Here is a 26,994-nt window from a genome sequence, read left to right as displayed (position 1 = left end):
GATTATGCAATGAAAACTTGCACAATGTTATTTCAGATGGAAACAGAATCTAGTCATGTGTGCCAGTAATACCCATTCTCAGTTAGCCTGTAACACTGTTCGAATACAGCAAGTAAGAGTTGGAAACTCTTGAAACCCACACTGCTATAAGATATCTATGTTATCTTTCATAACCAGACTACAAAAGCAGGCTTATTTCTCTGGTGATGTTTCCATCTCAAACAGTGTAACCCTTTGGCGTAAGTCCATAATAGGCATGTCTCAAATATCCTGGGCTCAGTCTTCAACAAGAAGTGAGAAACAATACACTTGTAATTCATTTTCACAGAAAATGATAGCTACCAGCAGCACTGACGGGTTAGTAAATTATATAAATAAAAAAATTAAAAAAAAATAAAAGGCTTTTTGTTTCATTTCTTTTCATAATTTTGAATTAAACATGGCTTTGGGAGAGCACAATTCAGAATTTTTGAACTTTCTAGCATTGGTAAGGTTACCAAAAAAAAAAATTTTTACAACTAAACATTTATTACAGAAGAACTAAGGCCCCTCCTACCCATCCCCAAAAGACATACCTTTAGAATAGTTTGTTTCATATCCCTGTTGTGTTTTAAAGGACTGAGGTTCAGAACGTGATATAGACTCCATTACAGGAATTGTTTCTCTTATGTGCTTAGACAGTGTTCTTTCATCTTGGTGCCCACCTAACCCCCGTGCTTTTGGAGAGCACATCACTGGTTCATCTCTGTGATGTAACGCAAACATCTCTACATTTGCATTTGCTGAGTTAATGTCTCCTGTGTGCCTGGCATCTTTAATAGGTAGTTCATTGGCTTGCAACAATACTTGTGTTTGATTAGCAGCAGTGGTTTTCAATAAGGTATTAGATTCAGCGCTACATCTCACAGGAGATACACCAGCAGACTGGCAAGTACTTTCCACATGATCCGTTTTCCTTACATGAGCAGCAGCAGGATTAGAGAAGATCTGAGAGGTAGAGACATCGTGACCAAAATCCTCTGTGAGAAGCACTCCATTTCCGCTGCCCGGCAGTGCATCAACTTCCGAAACAGAATCCTCCGTCAAGGCTACAAACTCCGAGGGGGTCTGGGCGGCCGTGAGGTCAGCCGAAAGCAACGAGGACTGCAACGGACTTCCCGCACATTCTGTCGTCTCAGCAGAACACGGAGGAGAGGACTTCACCATTAGAGGTTCACTTTCAACATATGATTTAATCTCCAACAAGCATCCAGACTGTTGCACGCACGAAACTGACTGACTCTGCGGAACTGGTTTGGAAAATTTGTAGTGCGATGAAAAAGATTTAGGGAGAAGTTTTCGCGTGGACTGTTTGACGGAGCATCGACTTTGCTCCTCTGCAAAGCCAGAATCATCACCCTCATTTTTCCCAGAACTTATACAATTTATAAAGACATTCTTATTAGTTGAAGGCTCCTTTCCCTTTTCAAAATCCTCTGTCAAAGACCTCGTTATCTTCTTGCTTCGCGAGCTGCCAAAGCTAACTGAATGCCTCCCTCTGCTTTTAATGTGTTCATCTAGGCTCAGTTTTTGAAAACTATTCAGAGAGGACTGGGCACCATTTGAGATGTTAACATTTTCACTAGCAGAGTCGGGCTTCTGCTCGCTCCCCTTCCTGTTATGGAAGCTAATGGAAGGAGTGCGGAATATACTCCGGCGCTTGCCTGTGCTCCCTGAGCTGGAGTTAGTGCTGGAGGGGGAGGAAGTATGGACACCAACAGTATTAACAGAGGAAGGCGAGGATGGAAGAGAGTCGTGTCTGCGGCTAATACTTCTCCTGAATATCGGCAACCGAGATACTAGAGTCGATCTTCTGGATCCTGAGTCCCCCATCAGGGCCTGAAGTGTTTGTGGCTCTTGGCAGCCAATACACTAATCTGGGATGAGAAAAAGAGAGAGAGAGAGAGACAAATGATTGAGCCTTGGAGTCCAAGTGAGCAGGCTTTAAGTTAGTCTAAATATATCGCATGTCAACAGCATTTTCAAGTAGAGCTGCAATTTGTTATAAAAATTGAAGGTCTTTAGAATTTCAAAGCGGCATTCAATTTGTAGCCCTGAAAATCCAGCAGTCAAGCAAAAGATGTGGCTCAAAACATACTCTACACAGGAGATATACAACAGTATATAATATACAATGCAGTTTATACCGGGTAATAGTTTAAAATCTGCTTGCCAGCAGATATACAATTGTATCAGCCAAACGTCCTTTATTTCCACAAGTTCTTGGGACAAGTCAACTGCAAGCAAGCTAAAAGGTCTCTGAGAAGCAGCTAGAACTTCTTCATGACCCGAATAAAGCTAAACTTTATTCTGGATTCTTAGATACCCAGATTTTTGCCAGAAACCACAAGATTTAAGTATCCCAACTCACTGGGAACTGGATTTTTAATTCCTTTGTGTGTTCTGACTAAAGGCCGCCTCACAAGAGAGAAAATGCTAATACTGCCGTCCAACTAAAGTATGTACCACCACAAATTCCTAGAGCAACTTTAATTTCTAGACAATTATTGTTAAAATGTTTGATCTCATTTCTAGATTTGCACACTAAGACTTCCTTTTAACACTTTTCTGAAACCACACTGTAGCCTACTTTTCTTTCTATAAGAAAGAATAAACTTTTTTTGCAGTTGTACAAAATTAGTAAACACTAGGCGTTTTTTAGAAATATTTAAGCAATAAAACCTGACTGTGAACAGCACAGCAGATATGCTAGAGGAAAACTTATGTTTAGGAAGCATGTACTAGATTTATCTTCTTTTTGTTCTTCTTATAATAAACTACTGCTGTGAGTCAGGACCACAAGGAGAGCAATAAAGACACGTAATGTGCAATCACAAGAACAGGAGAGGCTGCAGGTATAATGCCCAAGTATAACTTCAGGAGCTGCAGGCGTTTGGCACATTGGGATAAAATCAAGTCCTTCATCTAAATAATCTTTGTATGTCAAGTGAGAAAACAAATGCATTGATCACATGAGCAATTTAATATGCTTTATGTAGCTAAAACAAGCAAATATCTATGAACAATGTGTATGTGGGGAGGGTGGGGGGTATGTGGTGAGTGAGTGAGTGGGTGGGTGTATAAATTGGGAACAGAGCATTTAAGACTTAATAAAACTAAATGTATGCAATATTATCATAAAGTGTAATGAATAAGTCCAGATATACTGTTTCTGACTAGACATCGGACTGCAATTTCTGCTCTGTTAAAATTTTTAAAAAAGCTAGTACAGCTGCAGTCTGAACATGTACTGCCAAGCAGCCACAACAGAAGGATTCACAAGCATCAGGAATCAATAAGCAATTTGGTAGTTTAAAATAAAGAGAAACAGCTTGAGAATGGTCACTAATTTTGAGGACTCACGGGTGGTGGTTGATGACAAATTAAAACCTGAGCTAGACAATACTGAGATCCTGCAACCGAAACAAAAATTTCAGTCTTATAAGGATAAAGTGGAGGGTACAGACATACAAACAGGTTATTATGATAAGTGTAAAATCCACAAAATGAGCTGAATCAAGGCTAGTTGTCCCATTTCACTTATAAGGTAGTTCACATTTGCAGCACTCTAAGAGCAAAAGCAGAGGCAATAATATAGAGAAACTGAGACCCCGTGCACTCACATATAGGCTTACGTTGTACCAGCTTGTTCATGTGCCCCTAGTTCAAGCTACTGAAAATGTGCTTTAGAAAGTCACATGCAAGCCATCCTACTCCATATAAAACCAGTTATTTATCCACTTTAAGATACATAGTGTTTTCTGTTTTTGTATATGCGTACTTGCAGACATGCAGGTCTGTAGAGATAGGTGTATATGCACAACACAAAAACGTTCATTTAGAAATTGTGAAGATTCTTGCTTGCAAGAAGGCTTCAAGAAGGCGTCGTAACTGCTGGGAAGAGATTTTAGAACGCAGTTTTACAGCTGCGGTGGATGAGTAAAATTTTTTTTAAATATACTAAACTGCTGTAGGCTTTTTTATGCTCACACCAACTTTCTCTGTAAATAAAAAGGCTCTGACTAGAAGGCCAAATGAGCTTACTCCTAACAACTGGCCTATGGATACACATAGCCCAACCTTTCCAGGTAGTTACAGCTTTACTAGAACACAACACTTAGTTACCCCTCTAACAACGGGACATAAAATGGGGCATCATAAAAGGATTTATTCACTTATTCTTCCCTGCCTCTTGAAGAAAGAATACAGACTGTCAACACTTCTATTGCTGGCTAAGCAAAAAAATAAACAAACAAATAAGCAGCACACAAAATATAAACTAATTTAATATGTTGGTCTTTCTAGATATACCATGGCTATCAAAGGACATTTCTCAAAACATGAAAAGCATCCATGTATACATACATGTATATAAACATACATGATAGTTTTTTGTATATACAGGGCAGTATAAAAGTGACCAAGTTTGGCATTGAGTTAAAATGACAATACTACTTAACGCAGAAAAAACATTAATAAACTAAAATCTTCCATTAATTTTGATTCTTACTGCAGGGGAGATGACAAACTGCCATATATGACCTACTATTAAAAAAACAGGAAATATTATTAATATAGATGTTCCTCTTCAGTCTTCACATTTAACAATTACCTGTGCTTACTGCTTTACCCATACAGAGTGAAATACAATTCAGCTACATCATTATTTTCTACCAACTCACCAGTTTTCTGTATACAATTTCCTTATCCCTACTGATATAATTCTTAAAAGCTGCAATAAGGGAAAAAGAAGGCAGCACAGAAAGACACCGTTGCAATGGTACTATGTCATCCTAGACTAATCTTCCAAATTCAAACCAGAGTGCTCACTAAACTTATCACAACAATTCCGATCCTGCAAATTCAATCTGAAACCTATATGAAACTCGCTGTCTTTTAAAGAAACTCGTGTTTCTTTAGAACACTAGCAAGAAAGCAAACAAACAAGAAGGAGGCAGAAGAGGGAAAGACCAAGTCTAGGAAGGCTTTCAACTATATCAACTACACCAAGCACCTTGTTTAGGACAAAGTATATGCTATGCCATTAGCACATGGTATGGACAGTCAAGAACATTCTATATGGTGGATACGGGAATCCGATTACCTGATTCAGCTCGAGTGACCAGGAATCAGACTAATCCGGACAAATTATACATAAATTCCCTTCACTGTAAAATTATAGGTGTGTTGGGTTTTGGTTTGGTTTGGGGAGGGGGAGGATTTTTTTGTTTTACATTTCAAATGATATTATTGTCTTGCCAAAAAAGTACACTAGGATTGATTCTTATCATGCTATTATACACTCTTAGAATAACTTGGTCAAATACATAAACCATTACTTTTTAATGTTTTCAATTCTAAAATCCAAATATTGCTGAAACAAAACATTTACACTTCGCATGAAATGTTTACCGTTTGAGTGCTACAATAGATAGACACTCAAATTTTGCTCCTTATGCAACTGACTTGGCAGATACTGTCTTGTGTAATGCCAGTTGCAAAAAAGTAGGAGATATTAAAGAAAAATAAGCATTTGGAAAATATTTCATTGCAGCATGAATAATTATCTCATGCTCTGTTCTTCCTCATGCACCTAGCTACATCTCAGAATCTACACGCTCCTGCGTTGAAACCAGTACAAATGAAAAACAGGTAAAGTGTGAACAAAATGTTTTCCCTCTTACTACCAATTTAAGAAGTAATTCAAACGAAATAGTTTCTTTTCACTTTGCTCTGCAGCAAGATGCTCCAGAAATGCAAATACTACAACAAGTCAAACCTCTGATTAATCTGGAAAACGTCTCAGACTCACGTGCTTGATCGCAGGAGAATACAAAGAAGCTGGGCGTTTTATACGTGAGGCTTATTCTTTAGCCCCCACAGGAGTCCTTAAGAACCATCCAGCTACACAATATTAGCCCTTGATCTTGCCTACAGAAGTGGTACGAGTAGAAAAAGATATCAATAAATAGGACATACAATTTTACAAAAAGTTCCACATTTATTTAAAAAATAATTATGCTTAGTTAAGAGAAACAAATTGCTCAACTTCAGGACAATGAAAGTAAAGATGGAAAAAAAGAAAACGCAAATGTCAAAATGGGTGAGACCATCAAATCTTAGGTCAATGACTCTAGAGAAATCTACTCCACTAATCCACCAACTGAAAAATGAAAAGTGGTATTTTTAAGTTCATCTTCTGTCAGCTCGTTACACACCAAACTGTGCTGGAGTAGAGAGTATATTTAATAAAGAACAACTCCTGAGGATGTTTTTGAACACCAGTAGATGGAGCAGTGGATCTAATTTTTCATTGCTTACAAATATGAAAACGTTTTTACATTTATCATGGCCTTTGAGACAAATTTAGGACTTGAAATTATTTGCAAATTTTAGCATCATCATAATTACACGTAGAACCAAAAGCTAATTACGCTTATTCAGCAAAAAAAAAAAAAAAAAAAAAAAGCAATACACGTGTAGGCCAATAGAAAATGCAACCTTTATAAATAACCACACTGCTACTACCTGTCAACGTTTTTTAAAAAACGATTTCCTAAAGATGTTTTTCTTCAACATCCACCTCCTAGAAATACCACACAATATCTTCCATGCAAAGAACAAAATAGAACTATATATTTAAGTCTAAATTGAGAGATAACACGATACATAATCTTGTATATTTTATTCATTATGTGATTACTGAGTCAAAGCATTAAAAAAAAATGTGTCATCTCTCTCCTCTAACATGAGGTCAGCCTAAAAATCACACTGCTGTGGGGCAGATTGGTAAGGAGCCGAAGAGTATTTATGTATTGTTCTTTGATTTGAGACTTTCTGATTAACATATATGAATGTTTTAACCTAAGCACATTCTCAAATCCTCATTTGATCACTACCATAAGGTAGAAGGCAGGGATGCACGATTTGATACAAAGGTCTACGTAGACTAGCTGGCTCCAGAATTATACAGGAACTGCAATTTACCCAAGCATACTACAAATACCTAAAACAAAAATCAAATAAATAAAGTGTTTTTAACTGTTGGTAAGTCACTGCAAAAGAGAAGCCCTAATGCCTCAATCCTATTGCTGCTTCTAAATGGGTATACTCACGCATTTATAAGGAACTCTCCTTTCTTTATACCAAGGGATATCATTGCAACATGTGGTTCCCACTAGTATAATTAAACTTCCAGGATTCAGATCCTAGTGCTATACGGTCCTTAGCATTTAAGTTTTACTAACTTCCGATATTAGTTGTGTCTCTAGCATATTTGTGACTTATTTTTATCCGTATAGCTCCCAGAGGTCCCTGTGTGGGATCCTGTACACAAGGAGAACATAAAGGCCTAAGACAACCATTAAACAAATTTTTTTTAAACATGTAAAACAACCAAATAAAATCACCTGCACATAAAAACATCTAACTTAACAGGTTATTAAGGATATTGCTAGTAACAGGATTTTTAAAAAATGTCTCCTTGGAAGTACTAGCAAAATGAAAGGTCTTTACAAGAGAATACATTCACCAGCTAAGAAAGGTAGGATTGCTGAAACTGAAGCAATTTGCTTTTTTAAATGAAAAGAGTGAAATTCCCTCCAATGTTTAACAGCTCCATTTTCCTTTACGGATAACACGTTTTCTTTTCTGTGCGTATGCACCCCTTCAAGAGCGCTACTGAGCTCAAGAATTTCTTCTGTGAAACACTGGCAGCAGCCATCTCCTCTGGCACAATTGCTTAAACTACTTTGACATTTGCAGTTGCTTGGAGTTTCTTTTTTCTGAAGAGTTTATTATAAACAAATGAAGAACATCTAACATAGGGTGTTAGGCAGACCTGTATAGAATTATGACGTTTACACATGTGCACACGCACAAGTTCATGTACAATTTCACATACATTTTCTCTCTGTACTGAAAACTGATTGTGAAAAATAACTTTTAGGCATCCAGAAAGAAAGAACACAGAATCCAAACGCTGAGGTTTCTGAAGGTAAGAAATTCCTTTCAACTGTATCTGTACTGGAGTCCAAGTCCAGGTCCAAGTCTTTACCTTCAAATGTACTTTCAGAAATCAAGGGGAAGCACGCAGATTAATTTGCACCAAAGCCACGCACACATTAAAATACCTTCTCCAATTCTGACTGGTCAAGTACCAACTTAAAGCAGTATTTTATACGCCCGTAAATACTATTGCCATTCAGATTAAATTAGAACTATAACAAACATACAAGGAAGAAAATCGCAGATAACTTATGTACTTCCTTTTCCAGCTTTAAATTGTCCAGAAGGCAGATGTTAGCATGAGGTAGGTCACAGGTGATTCATTCTTTAGGTTCATTATCACTGGATATGCAAATTCATCTCATTTATACTAGGTAAACTGAGTTTACTGAAAGAGAACCGGGGAAACAGATCTCTAGAAACCTAGGGGTCATCACTCTTTCCTACCTGAATTTAAAACACCCACTACTTCAAATACTTCTGTATCACACCAAAAGGTAGCTCAACAAAAAGAGAAAGTCAAAGACTTCGGCCTGAGTGCAAATGGAAATTATACCATGCTGGGTGCAAACACATTGACTAGTAGTGAGACATCTTTGGTGGACGCAAAAATGGCAGTTTGTGACAAGTAACTCTGGCTAGGATTCAACAGCACTAAATGGCATCCTTCTTCCCTCGCATCATCTTCTCCCTCCCTCCCCCTCCCACTGATAATGCAGATGGTAGTGTTTTGGGGATGCTTATAGAAGGCAGAAAATCTTGTTCATTCCACGAAAGCTTTAAGAAATATAGTTATGCTTGTACTTCACACTAAATACTAGATACAGTCCTAAACCCGGGATGTGTTTGTTTATAGATAGTGACTCACATCTCAGCTGTAGAGATTTTGAGTCCTCTGTTTTTGACCTGTATGCACACAATGTTCTGCTCTTTGCTTACTTTACTGTATGCTGAAATAATTGAAACTACCCAAAGAGTGACCTAGAAAGGATCTTCTCTTTCCTTCATGCAGGAAGACCAGGTGTACTGTGCCCACTGGAGCACTGACTCATCTGTACTTTGGAAAAAACAGATCTAACAGTTCATTCAGCCCAGGACGTTTTTTGCTCTGGAATTCAAGTGGAACGGATCACCAGTGCGCAAGCAAGCGGGCTTTCTCAGGGGGAAAATAGAGCAAACAACACAGCTCTCACTCTAAACCCACACTACACTGTTTACAACATAAAATCTGTCAGTAGCATAAAGCAAAGCACCAGTACTGGCTACAACCCCCATGGGTATTGAAATCACCTCTGCCAGCTCTCCACAAGCAAACACACTTTCTTACAGTACTTTGCTGGCTCACCAGGCATCGTAAAAGTCTTTAAGCATTAGCTGGCTGATTTATCCAATCACTAGTGATTTCAAGTACCACTCTAACGTGTTTCTTCCAAAAATTGTCTTTCAAAATACTACAAATTCCTATCTCCTGCTCTCTTCAAGCAACCATCCCGCAAGTGTCTTAGCACTATGTAGCCCCAAGAGAACTGAGCATCTTTGTTCTATGCTCTCTCCTGTCTATTCTGCTTATCTTCCAGAACCACAAGTTCAATGTCATCGTTAATTTATTTTTCTGCCTAAACTTCCTGCACCTTTTCTAGTCTGGCTGCATTTCGTTCCCAAGTGTTGCCTGCTGCTGCTGTGTATACGGCAACCACAGTGACAAAAAGAATTGGGGTCATTTATTACTGCTGTCACTGGCTGAATGTGTGACCTGAAATGCATTATGAGGAACCAAATCCTCAGCTGTTGTAAACCCATGTGGCTTCACTGAAGTGAATTATGCTGATTTAAACCATTTGGCCTTTCATCTCTGCGAGCATCAGTCACCCCATCTGTAATTTTTCTTTAACTCTTGCAAAAGCAATACCTGAACACATATGATCTAACCGCTCCTAGCGCACAGACTCCTGATTTGACTGGATCTAAGCAGGATATTTTCATTTGTGTCTTTTTTTTTTTAATGGGATTCTGCACTTGCTCAGTATTTATATTAAATTGATAAATCCCCAACAAAATAATCATACAGTTAGGAAGATTCGTATACCCACTTCCCTCGTTGTCTGTTTAGGGCTGCTGTTGGAAACAGCGTACTGCAATAGATGGACCCATAGTCCATCTTGCATCCTTACAGTCAGAAGGGCTGGGCAACAAGAACTTTTCCAGGAGACCCAAGTAAATGAAAGGATTTTAAAATAAAATAAATCAATGTAATCAATAGTGTTCATGAAAAAACATGAAAGCTTTACCTAACAGATCAATTCGTTTACAGATTTATCTTTGATTAGCAATAAGGTAATTGCAGTACATGGCTGGAGCAGCTGCTGACTATGCTACCATGAAATAATGCATCATTAACAGCAACAGTAGCTAGAACTTGTGGGAGTTTTTCTTGCTCTTTTCTTGCTCAGTCTTTGTTCAAGAGTCACATCAGATTCAATGGAATCACAAAAAGAACCTTCTGAACAAGTGTGCTACAGCTCCATTTTTCTTGTGCTAACTCATAGATGCTAACTCAATTCAGCAAAGCACTTAAGCACATGCTTGACTTTAAGAATGAGAATAATCTCATCCTTTTTCAGTAAAACACTTAAAAGCACATACTTAACTTCCGAAACATGAGTGGTCCCATTGACTTCAATAGGACATAAGCACAATGCTGAGTGCTTTGCTAGATCAGTGAGCAAGGATGTTTTAGTCTCCTTCACTGGATGAGTTGGACATCCCGTGTCTTGCTATTTCGCAATAAAGAATAGTTCAATGAACCTTAAAGGGTGAAAAATCAACTATATCGTAACTATAAACCAAATTGCCCTATTTCAAATGCTTTTTAGGATTAGTATAAAAGCTGTAATGAGTTATTGGTGTATTTTATACAGTAAGAACAAATGAACACATTATTTCCTTAAATTTATGCACAAGCCTAATTGCTATGGAGACACAATTGAAAAGATCTAAGAAATGTAAAGTCAAGATACCATACGGTTCTCAGTTCCAAAAATCACAGACATAAAAGCAGATTTCACACTTTTGTGTATGAACATAAAACTCTGATTAAGAGACAGTGAAATGCAGTTCTCCATGCTTTTTTCTTTTTTAAAAAAAAAAAAGTTTTCAATGCATATGAGAAGGTGTCTTAAAATCAAGCCTGGGTATTCCCCCATTACCTCAATTGCACTTCATAAGAAACCATTTTGCACACTAAATCTTTAAAGTGTAATAATTTCAGGTGAAAAAAGGACTGCTGTACAGATAAATAAAATCTTCAGAAGCACATCTTACTCTATTTCTACATAGATAGTCATGAAATACAAACATTATATATCACTGCCCTCCAATTCTATACAGGGCTAAGATTTTGCTGATCTGGCTGTGTTCTTTTCAGATAAGTGAGATAAGTAGTTTTGTACACCGTCCATTGTACACAAGCATATTTTGGCTGATTTGTCAGCACAGGTGAGCCCGAAGAAGGTCGGGGGAAGGGGATGCGACAGGAAGGTATTAGTAAACAGTAGATAAGAATGAGAAAATTAAGCTATATGATCTAATTGACTATCGCAGGCCCTCACAACTGAGTAAATATGAGCCCACAGCTGAAAGTCGTGAATTACTTTAATTTGGGCTGACAACAGCACCTACACGTTCCTTAACTCCTTCATACTCAAGTTCTATAAAATTAAATAACAATAATGCCTCCATACTTTTAAAGTGACCTACAAATATTGGAAAGTGTCCCGTGAATACAAATGCATAGTTTCTCAGCTGTTGCACAAGCACAGTTACCCCAGCTTCATCCTTTTCTCATGGCCCCGAAGTGATGAGAAATCAAAGCTCACCCCCAGTAGTGATGATCATTCCTATGGCGAGTGGCTGGCCCTTCCTATTGTAAGGGCTTTCTCTTACATGTTTACATCTCCAGTAATTTTAGCTTGGGTGTATCTGCTTTAAACTGGATGATGTTGAGAAAGGTCAGTCAAAGCTTTGTTATATCTGAAAACAAAGCCAACAAATGATTCCGCCCAGTTCCCAGAGCTGTGAGGTAGTACAGAAAGGCAGCATATAAAATCTGGCAGCTGCAAAAAGCTTCCTAGAAGGACGCTGTATGCCAAAGCAAGATGTCCTGTAAAGTAGTGTCAAACTTAGATTATAGGTGACCGATAAAGATGCCCCAAAAGTGATCCTGAGACATGCAGCTTTGAAAAAGTTGGTCCTGAATGAGCAACGTAAAAATGAACATCAGCCAGAGAGATGATTCAAGCTCTGCACACTAGGAAGGGAAACATCTTCTGTCTGGAACAGCTAGTTAACAAGGTTGCTGAATTGGTCTTTCTACACTGCAGCACAACATGTGCATATATTCCCAAAACAGAGTATATTTACATTTGAATATAAAAACATCTACTGATCTCCACATACAGTAATTTTCATGGACTCTTTGATCTTTTTGCTTGTTACATAATGAAGCTTTGAAACTGGTAAAAACTAATAATTAAAAAGCCAAAATAGGGACACTTAAGCTACTGTTGTTATCAGCTTCTGTGAATAAGAAGTCCTGTTAACACACGAAACAAAGGTACTTGCTCAACAGTGAATCCCTTCATATATTTGCAGCTTTCCCCATATCTTCCATAAGTTTATTTTCCAGAAATGTGCCATCTATTCTTCTTCAGGAAAAAGGACCCAAAATAAATATCTGACCAAAATGCTCTGTTATGCCTTAAACACAAAGAAGAGTGCTCTGTTAGAAGATGCAAACTGCAGCCAAAATTCAGAATAATAGAATAACATTGCTTGAATTCCAACAGTTGTCGTCAAACTAAGAAACCTCATTGTGAAACTACGATGCAGCCTTCTAAATACTGGTACAGTACACTTGCTTATCACTCCTGTGGGGATATACAAAGATAGTACAACTGAGATACAGACAACATGAACCAATAGACAGGAAAAATTAAAAAAAAAAAAAAGGTTCTTCCATGAGCTACTCATTGCTTTATTTATAGAAGGAAATCTTCTCTAAAGACAAGGTGTATTAATTTGTATTTATTAAATCTCTACATTTTAATATACATTCTCAACTCTTCAGCAACATTAAGGATCAGCCTGTTCCAAGGGGCAAAAAAGAGCGACTCTCCCCACCCCTAACTGGCCAGTAAAGCCTCCTTAGATGTCTCATCTGGATGGCGAGTACATTAATACTTATCCTAGCAGCTCATTAGTCCTAGCTGTCAAATGCATGGGTTAGACAGTAAGTAATTGCTTTGCACTTGTAAAACATGCATATCCTGATTGCAGACTCTTTGCACACAGTAAAAGTTGTGAAAACAAAATGACGCAGGAATGAGGAGTTACAGTCCAGAGGTGAAACGCTTGGAAGCCCTAAAGGAGAGCTCTGCCGCCTTAGAGCAGATGGCCAGCTTCAGAGCAAGCAAATCTCCCTTCTTTAGTGGAGCGGATGTATTTTGTATGAAATTTCTATTATTCAAAAAGTGCGACCAAGAAATTCAAACAGTGACAGCTCCGTGCTGTCTACTAGCACGGATGAGATATTGGGAGGCATGTGACATACAGCAGTCTCAACAGGTCACTTTTACTGAGATCTTTTGAAAGAAATCGGAACGTCTATATCGAGGGGCAATGAGTACTTTTAAAAATCTAGTACATCTAACTATTGCTACAGTAGACAAAAAGCAAAAAGCTGGATAAACTTCATGAGATAACATTTCATACAGTGTTAAATTTAATGCCTACGCATTTGGTGACGACAATAGGATGACAAAGGCAGTCCACATTCGTTTTCCTCTGTCACGAGCGTAGGTCATGAAGGCAGGTCTCAAGATGACAGAGAAGGGAGGAAAAAATCTCCAGCCTCTGACAGGGGCAGGTGGTGTCAGCTAGTGAAAGAGAATACTGAATGGAAATGAAGTCTCTTCTTTAAAAAAACAAACCAAAAAAATGTTGCTAACAGAAGCATCAAGATGTTTCATCATCTTCTATGTTCGACAAGAATTTCTGGTATAAAAAACAGGAGCTTACTGTTTTCGAAGTTATTTATTATTTGGATTAGATCAGTGCCTGAGGGTCCTCTCTGAGGCCCCCTGTGGTACATATAACACCTAAGACAGAAAACATATGGTCTGTACTTCAATGAGCTTATCACTTAAAGACAACCTAGATGTTTGAACATAAATGAATGTGCAGGAATGCAACAGAGTAAGAATAAGAATGAAATTGGAACATAATGATACAGAAGTTATATGATTATTTCGTCAAGGTGTAAAGTTTTCTATTGTGGTTCTGACTTGGTTTTATAATGAAAAAAATCACAGGCCACATAGCTGACAGAAGTCAGTGGAAATCAGTCTTCCTTTTCCTCTGTCTTGACTCCAAAGATCCTACAGTAATTTTATAATTTTTAAATTTGCCACTATTTCTGTTTTTCTGTTAAAACCTATTTTACTCATCATTTATAATGCAAAACAGGATTTCTTAAAAGTCCTCTGTAGTCAACAAAAGCCTTGACAATACATAGGAAGTCTCCTGCTCTTTATTTTGTCCTCCTAATTGCATCCACTAACAACCTTAAGGCAGTGGAACTTCACTAAATTTCCTGCATCTTTTTTCCCCCTTCTCACTGGCTTTTAACATTCCCTGTCAGATCTGTGCCACAGTCTCTGAGAGATTCCAAGACTGTGCCTTAAGATGTTTTTTTTTTTTTTTTTTTTTTTTTAAGTCACACAGGCAGAGATTGGACTGTACACTACGTTTCACGCACACTATTGTTCTAATAATTACGTCCAGGGTTCCACCATTTTTAGGCTGCGGGACAAAGGCCATTCCATAATACATTGTGTGTTTTCTTTCTTTCACAATTCTTCACCACGCTACAATATTAAACATATGTCCTAAGATCCCTGAAGTCAGGATTCGATTTCCCTCTTGGATTTACTTGTGTGGCTTTTCTCATTTCAAGATTCTAGCTGACTACTTTCATGTTCCACTTGGTCCTAGATTCAAAACTCTTCCAGTTAATCGTCTGTTTTCTTTTTTAAAGAAAAAAAAAGTTTTGTAAAACAGCCACGTACATTTTTACGGCAATACCTGCAAATATGACCAAGGGTAATATTTCATCAATGACATCTTCAAACAAAACTTTTTTTTTTTTTTTTTTTAATATTACGGTCAAAGCAGTGAACTCAAATCCCTTGGAAGAGATCTCAAAGTTGTCATGTACTCTCAAGTATTCATCACTTCCAGAATAACCTTATATTGCTTTTTGATTTATCAAAATAAAAACATGCGTTTGCTCTCTCTCCCTCTCTTCTTTCTCCCACAGGACAAATCAGAAGGGCTCAAAACTAAGTGCCTTTTTCCACCTTATTTTCTGGTGATGAATTTTTCCTCCCACAGCACTGTCTGCAGTTGCCAGCCGTAGCCTAAGGGAAACAGAAAGACTGAGCACTGCTTTCAAAAGGGTATGAACAAATTTGGCATATTATCACCATGAAGAAATTTACATCCTGAAGAGGGAAGCAAGGCCAGTAACTAGTTTGTTCTTCACACCCACCACCAGGTTTAGCCACCGTGTAACATTGTTAGAGTCACAATAGTTACTAGGAAAGAATCTGCCCCAGGACGTTACATTTCTGAATTCATATCCATAAATGAAGGCAGACAGATAAGAAGAGAAAAAAATGAGAGGGAGAGGAAAAAAAGAGGGAGGGGGGAAGTAAAACTCTTCCACTTAGTAAAAAAGGATATTCATATGCTCATCTGCATGCAATTTTACCAAACATGACAGATTATATATATACACACACGCATATGCCTAAAATATAGAATAAACACGTGCTACCTTCTCTCCAGAAGTAAGAAAGATCATTCCTAAATATAAATAAATTTTAAAGAAATGTAGCTTGCTAAACAAAAGCAAAGGAACTAATCACAGCATGTTTAATTTCTCTCTGCTAGATTTACACCGAAATAATTCCAAGGGCAGCTGTGCCCAAATCACTTGCACATCAGTTATTGCTACGTACACACATGTACTGCTCTTTCCCTCAGCACTACAGGCTTTATATGAAACTATCTCCAAGCTAATGTAACATCAAATTAATGCTCTAAGATACACAAGTTACTCTGTACAGAGTTCTTGCAAAGTACCTCCCAACCAGCAAAAAAAAAGAAAAAAAAAGAAAGAAAAAAAAAGAAAAAAACACTACCACCACCACACACAATAATTATTACTCTAAAGAAAACGCAGGAAACAAGGCACAGTCACAAAATCAGACTCCTCCAACAGTGCATGTGGACAACATTATTCTTGTAATCAGTCCCACAGGGTTAAGTGACCATGCTCTCACATGCAAAGTTGAATACATATCCAAATGCCTGCACGGATCAACGTAAAACGTAAGATTTACTAATTTTTCTTACTAGTTCCACTTCCAAAATGCCAGCTTTGTTCCTATTATCATGTTAACCATTCCTCTTTACTCACACAAAAAATGCTCCTCTCCTCAGGTGAGGTGACAAGTACTGCAATTAAGTATCTGACTTTGATTAACTTTTAGCCAATGTATTACCACAATTAAAGCAGAGATTTGGGAATGCATCCCTGTAATAGCTGTGACTTTGCACTGTCCCAAGACTGACCATCTTTCTCAAGAAGGGAAAGTTGCCTGGCTCAAATGTAGGGCCACTGGACCTGAATTAGGGCAGAAAACAGGAGAACGGACTGGAAGAAGTGCAGAAAGGTGGGAGCGAATGAGACAGAAGATAGACTGAGACTCAAGGCACCCTGCTCCCTGGTCAAACAAAAAACAGGTAGAATTTGAAATGAAATTCTGTTATTTCCAAATTTCTGGCACACTGTGATGAAGATTACTCTCCCAATGAGGTATGTGTGTGCACGTATGGACGACTGGTTATGTGTGCATACACACCAGAAGCCTTTTGGGGGGACCAGAAGTTATAAAGACTGTATCTTTTATCATCAAGCACTCCCTACGGTGATGGATGTATGTATCTCGTTATGCAAGAGTCACAAGCAAAAAAATGTAGTCCTAAATATTCCATTGGTAATCTCACCAGCAGATGAACCTTGCGCTATTCATAACGGTTAGCAATGTATCCATCAAGACTTCTGGATGGATTTTGCCAATACTGCACAGTAGCTCTGCAGAAAAATGTATATGCATTACATTCTGGTTTTAAAAAATAATGATTTTACCATAGCATTACAGCCCTGAAATTTGTTTCTTTTTCTTTGCTTGAATTATTGTGGTTAAAATAGAACCTTATTACAAATTCAGTATGTTTGGTTATACCTCAAGTTTAGTTTTGGGAGTTTGGGGGTTTTTTGTTTTTTTTTTTTCTGCCCACACACTGCACTCTCTATCAATATTTTCAGCAGTTCAGAGGAAGTAAAAGGTGAGGACAAAATCTATAGTATTTTTCTTTATCTATTTATTTATCCATCTCTTTATCCATCATACATCTAATTTCAGAGATCAGTATTTTGAGATACATAACTGGCCTGTGAAACAAATACCATTATCAAAGACAGTTTTTTCAAACGAGTTCTTCTTCTGTGCAGGCCACAACTCAAAAATACTTTGATATCATTAAGGAATAACTTCCCGTTTCCTATCCAATAGCCAAAAAAGGGAAATTTGAAGTCTTAATTCTTGGATGAAGTTATAGACACTGTGATAGCTCAACAGATGTGCGTGTGGTCCTTCTAGGCCAACTGAGGGGAAAAATGCTTCGAGTTTCCAAAGGTATTTCACAATGCTAGTAAGAGAAGTAAGGCTCTGAAGTATGCAAAATTAATCTAGTTAAAAAGATAGGACAACAATTCTTAAATAAATATAGCTTTAAGATTAGTGATGCCATGCAAAGCTTACTCTGAAATACAAAGTTTATGAGTTTCACCTTCTAATACAAAGGAAGAGAATTAGTCTTGGAAGAAAAAAGAAAAGAAAAACAGATGTTTTTCAAAGCCAGAGCTGTTTGACTATCTTAAGGAAAGGAAGGAAAAAAAAAAAAGGATAAATACAGTGCGCCAAAGTAACAGATGCCTTTAGCAGACAGAAAAGTTAGTAACAGAGAAACCATCTCCCCTCAGAATAACTTCAACTGACCTAAAACTTATCTTCATTAAACTGCACTTCATTCTATTGGTGATTACAGTCAAATCTGTGCCGGGCCAGCATCTGCTGTTTGTATCTAATACAAAGTTTGTTTAGATCAGTAGCACGTTATTTAGCACAAGAGGGAAGGGGGGCAAAAAAAGACACTTCTGGAGAAGTAAAGAATGATGATTCCACGTATGCAGCTGTAGACAAACACAGAACAAAGTAACTGAACAGCAAAACCCTCAATCTTTGGTGAACCTCACAGCTGGACAAATCCAAGGCTAAAAAGAGGTCCATATCCCTAGAGACAGCAACTCAATAGGACTGGGGCAAAAAAGGCCAAAAAACCTGTGTGGAATACTCTGAAATTAAATCTGACTGGGAGAAGATCTGGGATTGTGTTAGGATCTAGACAGCAGTTGCAAGGATTTTGAAAAACTACTCCTTCCGCTCCTTTAGGGATAGTAATGGAAACAGCTGGACAGGTAACATGTGCTGAATGCCAGATTTAGTTACTATCTTCCTGGTAAAAATAATACGCAAGTTTTATCACTAGAAACGCAATGCAGAATGGAATATTAGTGCAAATAATTCAGTCTTAAATAGTTCACACATCTAGATATCATCAAGAAATATTACTAAACAATGGTAGGATTCCCCCTCCCCTCCATGCTTTATACTTAGAACAAACTTTAAAGTCCACAGTGATCCGATAAGACAAAACGTCTACAATGCAATAAAGAAGTCTAGTAGAAAGCTGTCCACATATAAAAAAACATGCTATCGTTTCCATTTATTGGGGTCTTGATTACTTTGTGAATAGTATTGTAGCAAAGAAACGAGCACTCAGCCTTGACTGGTCCTCAATTAGATCGAGGAGAGTGAAATCAAACATCAACAGCCTACTAAGTTGCTATTCATGAAAGATCTGCCAATTGTTCACTAGCTTCGTCAGAATTAAAAAAAAAAAAAAAAAAAGAACAAATCATGGATTTCTAATGCATTGTAAATAAGTAAGTGTGAAAAGAGGAGACAATAACACTTTCTAGGGAATATATCACGCTTGACATTTGACAAAACTGCTGAAAAACTTTTAGAGTTAAATGAAAAATATAAATTAAAAGAGAAATATTTTGCCTTATTTTTAAACAGCTTTGACATTATTTGTAGGAACTTCAGAATCAAAATCTTGTAAGACTAAATCTCTAGCAGAGGGCTATATAAGAATATTATTAGATAATCGGTTTTCTGCTGAAGGAAAAGGTGTATATATTATACACATTTTTCTACATAGCACTGTAAGGCTGAATTAGGAAAAGGAAGTTAATCAACACATTCCTCAAGAGGATATGAAGGTTAACATACTATTCATAAGAAACTGTGCAAGATTCCTTTTCAGAAGAAATAACTAGGCAGGAACAATTCTAATTAATGTTTTTTAAAACTATACCTTATTAAGCCAGTCAAGCGTTTTCTTCTTCTAAATAGCAAGGTTGACTGCAGCGGACTTTTAATTCGGATTACATCCTTCAAACCACTCTAGGGCTGAACTCATCTATCAACATTTGCGGTGGTAATCTGGCCTTTTTCCCTCCCCTTATTATGTTGTGCCCTATTTTGACATAACTTTATATCTGCCTTCCATCGTCTCAATATTCAGTGGTCTTAGAAAGAAGCACCTTCCATCAGGAAAGAAAACTGGAAGTAACAGCCAGTATTTGGAACTCCTTTTATTAATGAAATATATAACATCCAAAAGGGGTAGAGGGACTAAAGAGGCAACCTCTTTCAGCACTGCCTCCAGTGCGGTATTCTGCGTGACATGACAAATGCTGTGCTGCTGGGCAGCTCCCTCATCAACACTGCAGCTACATCTGCCTTTGCAGAGTGATTATTCTTCAAGGCAGCTGTCGTCTTCCCCCAGCTTGTCTAGGGTATCTTCTGTGATTAGGGGGAAGCCATCTAGCTATTCAAGTATTAAAACGGATAAACTGTTCAGAGTTGTTGGAAAGATTTAATGTAATATCTATTTAAGAGCTCTCAAATCTTCAAACACCTTCTGCAACACCAAATAGGCACAGCAAGCAGTGGGAACAAATAGTATCAAAAAGAAAAATCTACCTTACGAACGGAACACAAATGAATTACGAATTCTCTTAGTGTTATCCCAAACCCTCAAGTGGGAAAGATCTGTTGCTAATTGTTAGACCATGCATCTGCTGTTTTCCAAGAACATATGGTGCAAAATTGTAACAGAAACTGCTGACTAAAGAAAGATGGCACTTTATTTGGATAACGAAGCACAACTTGAGAAGCACTTGCATTGTTCATCATCATCTTGCACTAACATCAACACAAAAGTTGCTCTCTCGCTGAGTATCAGGCTTTGGGTACATGTTTGCGTGGCCCTTTTTGAACTGTTCAGCGAATATTTGTAATTTTTTCCTTCCGAATATGTAGTTAACGGTCCTGAAGCCATTCCACAGACTAAATAACACAGAACACAGAAGTTAAGGACACTTTTACATCTCTAAGTTAGCTGGAAATAGCTGTTTAACCTCCAGAGGGAATAAATACTTTCAGAATTATCTTCACTCTGATCATTAAAAGAAAAGAAAAGTGGGGGAAGGGGAGCAGTGTCTCTGAGAGACAGCCCCAGAACTATGATCTGAACTGCAAATCTGTACTGATCTCTGCAACCAAAAAACTGCCTGTCAAAAACTGCACGTGGGTTCAGTAATTTGAAATGCATTACTGTGTGTAAATGATTTCCTGTCTACTTTAACCTCTTACTGCTTCCACTAACTCCAGTCCTCCACCACTACCCATTCTTTAGCGTGTAAGACACTCCTATGTTTACTGGGCCAGATGAATCCTTTAATTTGACACACAAGTGAATGGATCTATTGGACACTATGTATTAGTCCTACTGTGCTTCACCACTTTCAAGGGATAAGTAGGATATTCAGCATCTTAGTGCTCCTTATACTAAGAGTTCTGTTCTTGTTATATTCTTTGCAATGGTTTACAAAACACGTTTTCCTCTTATTCTGCTTTGGCACGTCAGCAGTGTGAATTTGCCAAGCACAGTAATTCATTGTTCCACAGTTTTTGAATGAGGAAGTCATTAGCAGGTCAAAGCCCAGATGTTGGCGTGCCTGTTTAAAGTTACTTTCATTCTTCTGCAAATACTTCATGGGCATGCAAAGAGTGCTTTCACACACCTGCCTCATCTGATTTGAGGGAATTGTGTTACAAGAAAACATTTGCAACGTTCAGGCCAATAGGATATATGAAGTATTACGATCTCTTCTTTATCCATTACAACTCCAGCTTTAAGAACCTACTTTTATAGCGAGTATCTGAAGGAAGTTAAAAACAACTAGGTAGACACACCCAAGACGCAGAAGGCAGCTAACTACGCAGACTTTAAACTTTGCCCAGGAAGATGACTATTACAAAACAGGGAACAAAACACACAGATATTTTAAATAGAAAATACCAAGAAAAATGAAATTTTTTTACAAGGACCCAAACTGTTCAAGTATTCCTCAAGACATGAGGAGGACACAGCTGGACAGACAGTTCAGTTTATACCAAAAACTTAAGTTATTTGAAATAACATCACAATGGATAGTGTATTAAGATCCAACACAAAACATCCTACAAAAATAAAACATTCCCGGGAACGTCCATGCCGCATGATACTGGTAAAATCCAGAAGCTTAATGCCAATCTTGTTGTAGCTGATTTTAAGCTATTACATATCTGTATTTAATATACATATGACTCATTTGCTGTATTCTGAACTCACTCAAGTTAAACGGCAGCAGCAAAGCCTCAGGTGCTCATCCTACCACTGATAAACCACCTCATAAGTGTCATCCAGAATCACTAAACATGTTGTGGTAGGATAAACTGTTCTTTGAAAGAACAGATGAGTCTGTGTTTTTAGCCTTCTCTTCTCCCTGACACTCATGCTCTGACCTTCCTCTCTTCAGGCCAAGTTTTATATACTCTGTAAAGTTATCAGACTGGGCATATCAGTGCACAGCACGCACCTGCACAGCCGATCCTGACGCTGGCCCAATGCTTCAGCGGAAACCTCTCTTACTGTGCCCAGAGACCCCTTCCAAAACACCTGCCCAGCCTCAGCTCGTACCATCTAAAAGACCACTGGCAGCTCTATGAGTGAATAGCTAAAGTGAATACTACAGTCCTCAGGCTCTGACAGACAAAAATTGAAAAGAGAGATGAATTGGCTGAAGAGCACAAACCTGAGTTTTCCTCAGCAACTTCTGAAGCTAACAGATTCAGCTGGAAAAAAAAAAGGGGGACTGAAATAGAGCAGTAGATCGGGTTTCTGGAAGGGCAGTAAATGCAAGAAGTGCTGTAGAAAGTAAAAGCAATTCACTGAGACACTTAAATTTCAGGGCAACATGGAGGATTTACAGGTGATACCACTATAACCTAATGTCAGCAGCTCACACTACTACTGCAGAGATTATGAGAATATCAACAGATAAAGCTCGTAATGTAGTGCATACGAGTGCTGAAATAAGTAAGGTAGATTAAGCCAAAAACTTAGGAAAGACGTTGCCCAAAATCTATCCATCTTTTCACAGAACTAGGACTGTTTAATAGTAGTCACAGCACATGCTGAATGAGCGAGGGGAAGGCATGTAACCTCAGCCACAAATACTTGCTTGAGTCATTCTGCCGTTTAGGAATCAGCTGTACAGGAACACAGTACCAGGAACAGAGACAGGATACACTTCCCAAGGTCCAAACTAGAAGAGAATCTGGTATTAACTCCCTGATGTTCGCTACATGAAATACTTTTCTCTATTTCCGGGAGGCAGAATTACCTTAGAGAAGTATTATCCCAGGAACAAACATAATAGTGGGGCTCTTATTCTGAGAGCCTCTCGTCAAATTGCACCAGCAAAGCAGATTTGAAAATACAACATATTAAGCTATAGCTATTCATTTGGTCAGTAAAGAGTGAAATCAGCCCAAATTTCTAAGAATATATGCATTCCCAATATGAGGAAGGAAGAAATACGTTATGTGCTGACCAGCTTCTCAGGATAACAGGCCAGATGCAACAATGGCACAAAGTTGCAGAAAGCTGCACTGCTCCCAAGAGGAGGATGGCCACAGTCTTGCCACAAGAAGATAAAAGTGGATATCAACGGAGATGACAATATCACCCAGGAAGGATTCAGCAACACGAGTCCTATGGAACCAAAGCTGTAAACACATTCCACGAGTCACGGTCACAATAGCTTTGATTCGTATGCATGCTTTACAAATTTAGGCACACTTAACTCTACCTGAAATAGACACAGATGCGAACTACCAAATAGTCAAAATTTTTCTAATACATAAAACTATATAAACATCCTGTGATCCCCTCAGAAACTTGCTGCACTTCAGCACTTGCTAATGTGACAGTAGTTATGACTGTGAGCATAGTCGGGACTGAGTCAGAGACCTCAAGAACTAAAAGAATTAATTTCTTTAGAACGAGTCCTTTGGCCAAAGGTCAAACTATGCAGAAATTCAGTTCTTCCACAGACAGGACCCAAAATACACGCTCCTCCAGAGGGCTGCATTTACTAGAGGTCACTCCCCATTATCTGCCCCATTCAGACTGTAGAAATAAGAAAACAATAGCCAAAAAACTCTCTACTCTGCAAAATCAGAACAAATGCTCTACCTATGACTTCGACCAGTATTAGCGATTGGATATTTTCCACAGAAAGGGATAGGCCAGCAGCTTGCCAAAGAAGGCATAGACAAGCAAATGCAAAACAGACATTAAATGAATTAAAGGTGCCAAGGTTTTGTCTAGGCCAGAGATTAGCATCAAAATTAGCAGCAGGCACCCAGCCTCTGGAAAGCAGAAAGCGTATACTACAACAAATGCCAGAGAACGGACTTGTGGAACCTAGCCCTTAGTCTAAAAATATTTTTGTCACTATATGCACAGTTTGCCTCATTGAAGAAACTCCCATTGCCAGTCACTGAATGCTGAAAATCAGATTCACCTCCTCTTTAAAGTAAGGATTTCAGCACTGCTGTAAGCAAAGTGGAGAAAAACGTACACCAAAAATATTTTTTAAAAAAAGTTCCAAACTGAAAGGAGAAAGAAGTGAGAATAAGGAAGGCTGCTGAGGGGGATTAAGGAGAAGAAATAAGGGAATGAACACACAAATTATTCCTATTACCTAGAGAAGAAACCTTTTTGCTATTTTTTCTTCCACAGTGTTATTTCGGGCTTCTTTTCCATCTTACATCAGCAAAAAATTGAACAAATCACAACAGAATGCAAGGAAAAACAATCTGAAATTTGAATCCACTAAGCTGAAAAGCAATACGCGACAGCCAAGCTCGTTTCATAAACTAAGAACCTTCCCAGCCTCATGGATGATCATCGATATCTCAAAATGAGCCATTTAAAATATTTCAAGTATTCTGGCTAACACTAGAAATGCCAAAGAAATTGAAAAAGTCCTATTCTTGCCTTTTCCTTGCTATGATCTAGCATGGAAGGACCTGAATTTTTGTCACATCACCGTACCACAGTGGCTTGTCTGCAGATTCCATGACGAAACTGAAAAATCTTTGATGCTGTTTGTAGTGTTAAGATTCGTATTAAAGGTATTAAATAATGCCCATTACATTACCACAACTATCGATATACAACAAACAAAAAATAAGAAATTTGAACAGCATTTGACAGTAAGTGGTTGTTTGTAGCTTCAACTGTCACTGCTTCATTTGAACTGTGGTTTTGGTGATACCCGCATCAAACGCTAGAAATGACTGACTGCTATCAAGTTGAACTGTGCACATGCACACACTCCCTAGCACCTAAAAAAAATCAATGCTGATACTGAGTTTACTAACAGTGAACTGCATGCACTGCTCCTAGGCTAGGCTCACGGGGTAAACACCATTTTCCTACCTGCTTATACAAGAGCATAAAAATGGTTGCAAGTCAAATGCAGCTTATTGATACTTCTGTGGTTCTGCTGAAGAAGGTTTCTCAAGGACTTGACCTGAAGGTGCAGCTGTCCAATCAAATGCAAGCCTACAGCTTCAGACTTGAAATCTTTATTAAGTGTTTTTCAGTCCTTTTTTCTCCAAATGCTTGCTAGGAGGAGAGAACGCTGAATAGCTTCAAAATAGATATAAGCATTTTTTTAAACTTACAACTTAAAATAAAAGCGACTTTGCACTATTACAATTACAGCCAATCTTCTTGCAAAAGCAACTTGTTCCTTTCCTCTCTAAGAAAGACAAAATGACAGAACTATGTTTCAGTCAGCACTTAAGTGCTTACCTTTAGGAGGGGGGAAAAAAAAAAGGTTTTGCTTACTCTTTACAAATGTAGAAATGCTAATTAAATCCCTATATCTAATAAATGCCAAATAAAACTGATTTTTTGAATATTAGTAAAGACTATTTTCCCCTAAAACTACTTCCCTTGAAAAATAAAAATAAAATAAATTTTATACATACCTATTTTCCCAAAGACGACTCACAATACTACACAGCAATGCTTGAAGCACAGTACATGTCTCAGCAGCACTGAAGTGATCAACACCACTGGCTAAAGAGGCATCAGAAAAGCTGTTATTTTTAGGAAGACCAGCTCCTAAAGGAAATGTACAGACCCTACTTCCTGACTGATATCTAAAATGCCCTGTTTACTAGGCAAAATAACTCTAAAAATATACTTCATTATCTCATAGTGCAAAAATGTTTTAAAAATCCTAGGCAAACCCAGAAGACAGTTGTTTAAATCAGCAATCTTTTTCCTAACCCAAAGGTCATGCTGCAGATAAGACTGATATTTAAAGCTCAATTACATCAGTTCTTAGATGAACAATGACAAGAGAAGCTTCATTAGCTAGCCTAAAATGAGGTATTTTTAGGAATAAAGAAATACAATAGCTGGTAATCGCATATGTAATTGCTAGTACGCACGTACGTATTTTAAAGTGTTAGCAAACCAAATTCTTAAATATCCATGCTAAGATGACTTGTTTGGCATTATCAGGTATTGTGCTGGTAACGTGTTCAGCACTAGCAAATATGGCAGAACATCAGCTGGTCCTGAGGGACTGGAAATAACAGTGGCCTACCTACAATAATCGGTGCAACCCATTGCTCACAGCTGGATGGCAGTTTATTTGGGAAGGATTTGTTCCTGAAGTGACCTTTCAGCACCTGACATGCAATAGCGATTTGAGGCCCTCACTCTCACAGTCTAACTTGATTAGCAATTTTCTATAATCTAAAATAAACAAGTTGTGAAAAATCCTTACTTGATGACACAGCAGAATGGAAAATGAACGTCCCTAGGAAAACTGGGTCACTGGTGTATCAGTCTTCCAGCATGTAGGCAGATATTACTAAGAAGGTTTTGCCATTATACCCTATGAATAACTCAAGTGCCAGTGTTTCAAAGTAAAGCTTGCCTTAAAGACCTTCTAAAGAAGAAGTAAAGAAAAAAGAATCTTTTCTACTTTTGACACCAATTCTTCCAATTTGCTAGAATAATACTGGCTTTTATCTAGTCCAAGAACTAAATGTTTTTTTCTGTTAAAGAAGCAGAGACACAAAACTACGCTTAAACACTCTTTCTCCAGTGAGTCATGCAGCTGTTATGCTGGGAAAGCACCACTGCACATATCAACAAAAGGTGCTCACTAAGAACAGCAGATGCAAGTTGCCCTTGAACGGCATTACACGGACT

At 38.0% G+C, this 26,994-nt stretch overlaps 1 protein-coding gene across 7 annotated transcripts in view; it reads right to left on the bottom strand.

Annotated features, from left to right (window-relative positions):
- Window positions 1-26,994, bottom strand: part of CCSER1 (coiled-coil serine rich protein 1) — a 705,894-nt gene that overhangs the window by 636,481 nt on the left and 42,419 nt on the right. For 6 of the 7 annotated variants that reach the window (XM_068941554.1, XM_068941558.1, XM_068941561.1 and 3 more), the window contains exon 2: window positions 576-1,916. In XM_068941554.1, the coding sequence (XP_068797655.1) occupies window positions 576-1,872 (1,297 nt within the window). In that variant the 5' untranslated portion in view covers window positions 1,873-1,916. Of the gene's footprint in view, window positions 1-575; window positions 1,917-3,820; window positions 3,934-26,994 lie in introns of all 7 variants that reach the window. The other variant, XM_068941559.1, reaches the window with a different exon arrangement.

Source organism: Struthio camelus, chromosome 4 (genome assembly GCF_040807025.1).
Source record: "Struthio camelus isolate bStrCam1 chromosome 4, bStrCam1.hap1, whole genome shotgun sequence".
Lineage (NCBI taxonomy): Eukaryota > Metazoa > Chordata > Aves > Struthioniformes > Struthionidae > Struthio > Struthio camelus.
The sequence above is the reverse complement of the archived record's forward strand: the minus strand, read 5'-3'. Positions and strand labels throughout refer to the sequence as shown.